This window comes from Gallus gallus, chromosome 11 (genome assembly GCF_016699485.2).
Source record: "Gallus gallus isolate bGalGal1 chromosome 11, bGalGal1.mat.broiler.GRCg7b, whole genome shotgun sequence".
Classification (NCBI taxonomy): Eukaryota; Metazoa; Chordata; class Aves; order Galliformes; family Phasianidae; genus Gallus; species Gallus gallus.
Genome location: NC_052542.1, coordinates 14769655 through 14775639, shown reverse-complemented (window position 1 = coordinate 14775639; position 5985 = coordinate 14769655). Strand labels below are relative to the sequence as shown.

The window sequence follows — 5985 nt, the reverse complement described above, 5'->3', positions numbered from 1 at the left end:
ATGAAGCTATTGTTTCAGTCCGTAGGAAGTGGGAAAACAGCCAAAAGACAGTTGCTTTTCACTTTTCTTCCCCTAGAAAACTCAAAAAGCATGAGTTGAAGACCGGGCAATAATGGCATGAGCTATGTTGCTCACATTTGTTTTCTTTAATACATGTAAATGGTTACTCTCTCACAGTCACACACTGACTTCCATGCAGTACGATTTCTCCTGCATGCAAGTTAAATTTAAGTAGCATGTGTTAATTTCAATAATAACTTGGACATCCATTAAATCACAGTTTAAGCATTTCGCTTTATTACTGTCCATCAGAATATGAAGGCAAACAATACTTTGATACTTGCATTCTGAATTGCTCAAACACAAACTGATACAGCTACGACAGAATATTAAACTGGCAGCGCTTTCAGTCACAGCGGTTATACATTGTGTAAAATTAGTGCTGTGTTTGATGCTAAATATCAGTAAGGAGGGTTAGCTTAACAAGAAGAGCTGCGTCGCTGTCTGAAAATAACGCCCTGCTGGGTCTATTCGGATGGGTTCTGGATAACGATCAGCAGATACTCCTTATCTGCAAAAACATTTAATGGTGCTTTGTTAAAATGTTTTTCCTTTTTCCCTGATAAACAGTCCTTAATTGATTTACCTTCTTTTTTTATAAATATAAGAAAAAAAGCAATAATATTCCTGTAATAACATTTTCAAAATTAAACCACTTAAAAAAAAAAAAACAGATTTCAAATTAAAATTGTAACTATAGCGTTTAAAATTATTTCAGTAAGCAGAATATTTGCTTTCAAGAAGCCGTAAATATATTTAAACAAGAAGCAAACAGTCAGAAGATAAGCACCTGGAAGCCAGCACTTGTTATAATAAACTTGTGGCATCTGCAGCCTCTTCTGCAGGTGCAGAGAACTTCTTTCAGTTCACTATCTGCTTTATTCAGAATTGAGAACCCCATTTAGGGATGAAAATAGCAGAAAAGCTTTGAATAGACCTTTATTATGAATAAACCCTAAGCATGCCAGGCTTTGCCAACTAATTCTAAAAGCCTGGGGAAGTTTTTGAGAAAATTCTGTTGGATAGCTATTTGGTGTCTATTCTAAATGAACTATTTCTTTAAGTGAATTTAGTAGGGTCATATCTGCTTTGAGAAATTAAGAAGTTAAGTCTACCTCTGGGCTTGTTTTGTTGTCTCCAAGCTTGAATACTATAAACCTTGTACATTAAAAACACTTGTTTCCATGCAGAATAGATAGCTTTCTTTTAATATATGTGTGTTTAAAATACATTTCCTACAGTAGCTTTACTGCTGAACAGTGAAAAGAAACTTACAAGGATATACTGTTCTGTCACCTTAAATAGAAACGTTACCTGGAGCTACCATGATTTCATGTTTCTTTGATCTGATCCTGAGGAAGGTTAGATCATTCTGAGGATCAATATCTCTCACTGTGCTCCTCGCTTTCATGGTGAGCTGATGAAGAAGACCTGTGTAGTGCACCGTTGTCGAGTTATCAAGAGTTGTTCTTATTGGAATTCCTGAAAAGATATAATTTGCTCGTTCAGTCCTTTAGTTAAGTTTCTTATTTATATACAGCAGAGCTTAAAGGCAACAACAAAAGATTTCATGTTTGTTTTAAATTTTTTTCTGCGTTGTAGCAGCAAGGAGTTGCTGATTGCAGGTATCTGTGTCTTATGTAACTTATATTAGTCAGTGGCAGTTAAGCACTGAGTTGCCTTATGGAATCATTGAAAGAGTGTAATTGCTGTTCAGTGCTCTTAAATTCAAATTTCCTTCAGAAGTACTTAACCAGCATCGGTGCTTCATCAGTTTAAACGCTGTCACTGAGTTTGTTATTTTGGCTGCAAGAATGGAACCCCACTTTAGCTGTAGCATTTGGCATCAGCAGTGCTAGGAAGTGCTCCTTCCCAGCCAAATACCAAGAGCAGCCAAAGGGCAGAAGTGGTGTGTGTGCATTAGACAAGCAAAGCCACTCTTGGAACAGTCCTTTACAATTACATGCAAAACATTGACAGTGTATTGATCCCAACTATTAAAATATGATTACATAAGATTAATTTTTCATGATTTAATGAATCATTGTTTATCAATGATTTGTTAATCATGCTTTTTATATTAATAGGCCACCAACTATGCTGAACGCATAGGGTTCATAGTAATCTTGCAAGTATAAATTAAATGTTTGGCTTCAATAAGCTTGTTTCACTAATAAAAAGTTTGTTTGACCTACTAACAAAGACAACAGATTAGAAGTTGGCAAGGCAATGTTCTCTTTACATACTTTTGTATCGCATCTCCCAGGTGGACAGGATAGGAATGCAAAGGTAGAGTAAAATGACTCAAGTTGAAGAGTTTGATTCACGGAATAAGATTTAACATGCAGAGGTAGGGAATGGCAGGTAAAGACTTAGAGGGAAATGAACAAAAGTAATAACAGAACCTCCTCAGATATGAGACTGTTCCATAATTTTCCTAGCGAAGCATTATTTGAATCACTTGACATCAGTGCTGTCATGAGAAATAATCCTGCGTTGGTGGGATGCCTAGTGAAGCATAACAGGATGACCCAGCATGTACTTTGTGTGTAATGTTTATTATGCAGAGATTGAAAGAGGTTTTGCAAAAACAAAAGAGGTGCTCCCAAGCACTGCATTAGCATGAGAATATCTATATAATCACAGCATTAAATAGTAAGTCACTTACAAGCAGCAGTGAGTGTGTCAGGGTTATATGACCTCTTATCTAAATGACCACTTCAACAAATACAGCACTTTTAATGAAAATGGTAAATGTTAAATGATTCTCTGAGGTCTAATAATTACCTGAAAATGAGCTGACACTAGTGAGTCCTGAAAGCTAAACTGTGCTTACTTTAGGACAAATGCTCTTTGCCTTTGCCCCTCAAATTAGAGAAAAGCAAATAAATCCTTCATTAGAAATGCTGCAGTGTGATCCTTCACAAATGAAAATCTCCAACTGTTGCTATCCTTTACAAAATGAACCATGTATGCTTAGCATGGTGTTTCAATGTAAAACCTCGAGTGTTAAAATAAATGACAGGCAACGTTTGCACCAGGAATCTTTTGTTTGCTGTTCCACCTGAATACTGCTACACCAAAGTATTACCCATACTATTAAGAAACCTTTGTAAAAGATAAGAATATCTGCACTACTTAGGTGGAGCAGCGCTGCTGAGGAGTAGGCATGCTACAAAATTACGTAGCTACCTATCTGCTTTGAGCTTCTGTTTGTGCAATCTAATTTCTTGGTGCGTTGAGTATATCCTTGTGGAGTTCAGCATCCGTTGTGTTTGCAGTTGGTGTAGGCAGATTTCTAAATGCAAACCTGAAGCCAAAATTCCTGCACTAGTACTAGTCTGTCCAGTGGAATTCAGTCTGGCCACATGTTTTGCAGGTTTGTGAGGGTGGGGAAGTTTGAACAGGACACAGTGGGGAGACTTTACGTCTTGTCTTGAACTGTATAATGTCCAAAAAACCCCACCAAAGCTGGGCTCTGGAGTGTTCTTCCTCCTTTGTAAATCAAAGTTGAGACAGAAGGTGTGTGTAAAAACCTTTGAAATCGCATGGGGTTGTCAGGAGAACTCTTTACAGCTGTATCTGAGCATCCCTCAGTAGCACAACTGCACCAGTAGTAAGTACATGTGAGTATAGTACTGCAGTAGTACACCTCAGAGGGAAAGCACACTTGACCGAGTGTGCCAGGAACTCAACTGTGCCAAAATACTGAACATAAATCTGTTGTTTTTCTATTAGATTATATTGGTGGTTTTGTTGTCATAAGTGTATCAATCTGTAAACTCAGCAAGGATCATCTGTGTTACCAAGAGTTGGTTTTGTTCATTCTTAGTTTGTAGCTACGTGGATCAAGTCACTTTCTATTTACTCAATCAGAATACAGAAACAGTTGAGCCAATACCAGTTCTGAAACCAGCCTGTGTTTCAGGTTAGGAAACACTTCTATCCAGAAATGAGCACAAAGAAGGCTTTCGGTTACTGTTTGTTGGGCTATGGGGCATGTACAAGAGCAAGTATTGCTTAGCATGTCCAGGCATGCAAAACAATTGTCCAGAGTTTCTGAAAACAAAGTAACATTCAAGCTTCACTCTTGCTGTTCTTTTTTCTTGCTACGCTGCTGCCAGTGCAGTGTATTTTTGAGGGCGTTGTAGAAGTGAACCAAATTTCAGGCAAGGTAATTGAGTTGTCCTATCTGTGGAGGAATGATTCAAACGAAGATTAACCTGAAGCCTAGCTTCTGAAAACTGGGTTCTGTGATGAGTTTTGCTCTGGCTTGTGGTTCTCTGTGTCCCAACCAAAGACTGCAGGACAAGAATCTTGCTTTGCTCTTGTGACATCACCCTGTAACACAGCTTAAAGAACTTCTGAGAGTTCAGTAGAGCCAAGGAGTGGCTTCTAACAGTGGAAACAACCCAACTTAGTTTGGCAGACACATCACTCCTTGTTTGCTCTTTCCTGACTTCTCAGAAGAACCAAAGCAGCAGTGGATTCTCGTGAATACAAGGAATTTGGGGCTGAAAAACACCTGCCAAAACAACAGCTTAGTGCCATGTGTTCTGCCTTCTTGAACAGAACCTGCATCACGAGGGCAGTGGGACATGGCTCCAGGCTGTGCTGTTACGCCTTGCAACCAGCCATGTACTCTTGAGAACATCTTCATAACGCACTGCAAGCAGACTGCAGCAGGGTTTGTTACTGGGAGGAAACCGAGGGTGCTTTACCTTCTGCATTGACAACCATAGTCGCCACGACCCCTTTGTGGGCTTGAATCCTTTTTAGGGTTTCCTCCACTTCAGCCTACGGGGAGAGAGAACATCACAACACCACAGCTCTCGCACGGCCGCCCCACCCCGGGGTCCGCCCGCAGCCCTCACCCTCCCCAGCGCCGTTCCCGTCCCGGGGCAGCGGGAGGGAGCGGCGCCATTACCATAGCGGGCCGTTGCCGGGGAGCGGCGGAAGTGACGGCGGGAGCGGGTCGGGGCGGCGGTACGGCCGAAGGCGGGAAGCGCGGGGACGGGGCGGGCAGCCTGGCCATCGTCGGAGTAACGTTTTACTGCTCGAGTGTGGAGCATGCAAAGTGCAGAAGTGTAAAACTGAATTATACAACTGACGCATAGGGTAACACGTTGGAAGGGACAGAGGTGATGCTGCCCTCAGTGACCAGACCGGCAGTTCAGGAGCCCAGAAGTTTCTCAAGGCTGCTGCTTTCCTTCATGGCGGCACGATGCCTCGATCTTTCTAGAACCAATGCAAGTTGCAGCTTGGCTTTGCAAAATAACAAAACAACAACAACAAAAAACAAAACAAACAAACAAAAAACCCATCAAACTGAAGCTGAAGTGGCAGCTAGCGTGGTGCAGGAGTGCTCCTACAAGCATGATACATGCTCAGCATGGAAGGCTGAAACACGAGGCCCCTTGCAGGTGCTCATTGGTCTTGGCTCAGATTTAGGCTTGTAACAGTAACTGAAGATATTTTCTTGGTGGCTTGAAATATAACCAAGAACACAGATTCCAAGCAACAGATAAATAGATGTATATGTTTTGTACACAGTAGTGAATGCGATATTAGGACTGGGGTGTTCCTGCTTGAGAAACAGAAATGCTTTGTAACCTTGGGAGTGCTTCCCTGGGTGAGTTTAAAGATTTGTTAATAAAAGTGGCAAGTGAATAGCTTACATTTCAGGTGCTTGGACTAAGAGCGTGGTGTTTGAACTCTTAACAGTTAATTTTGAGGGGAAAAGTCAAGAGAAAGGTAGAAAATACTTAGAGCTATTTCTGTGTTCTTTTCTTTAGGCTGTGACAGAAGATTCAATTCTGCACTTGGGAAAGAGGAAGAGGACTCTGCTGGTAAGTCCATGGGAATTTAATTCCTTCCTTGTTTCTTGAACCTGGAGACCCAGGAAGAGGGAGGGAGGAGAGAAGT

At 41.0% G+C, this 5985-nt stretch overlaps 1 protein-coding gene across 2 annotated transcripts; it reads right to left on the bottom strand.

The window, feature by feature from the left end:
- Positions 1 to 274: 274 nt before the first annotated feature.
- Positions 275 to 5367, bottom strand: DYNLRB2 (dynein light chain roadblock-type 2). 2 transcript variants are annotated; one of them, XM_015292510.3, is made up of 4 exons: positions 4935 to 5367; positions 4782 to 4857; positions 1375 to 1542; positions 275 to 571 (listed from the first exon to the last, which is right to left on the bottom strand). In XM_015292510.3, the coding sequence occupies exons 1-4, from the start codon at positions 5130 to 5132 to the stop codon at positions 528 to 530; spliced, it is 486 nt and encodes a 161-aa protein (XP_015147996.3). In that variant the 5' UTR covers positions 5133 to 5367; the 3' UTR covers positions 275 to 527. The 2 variants fall into 2 exon arrangements, with proteins under 2 accessions (XP_015147996.3, NP_001264544.2); NM_001277615.4 differs by having other exon boundaries at positions 4988 to 5014.
- Between the last annotated feature and the right edge of the window lie 618 nt (positions 5368 to 5985).

Bases quoted from the DNA above. Each gene is read 5' to 3' on its own strand.
- DYNLRB2 (XM_015292510.3), bottom strand. From the start codon at position 5,132: ATGCTCCACACTCGAGCAGTAAAACGTTACTCCGACGATGGCCAGGCT. The intron at 4,858-4,934 runs GTGAGGGCTGCG...CTCTCCCCGTAG, and splicing joins CGGGAACGGCGCTGGGGAGG to GCTGAAGTGGAGGAAACCCT. The intron at 1,543-4,781 runs GTAAAGCACCCT...ATATCTTTTCAG, and splicing joins TATGGTTGTCAATGCAGAAG to GAATTCCAATAAGAACAACT.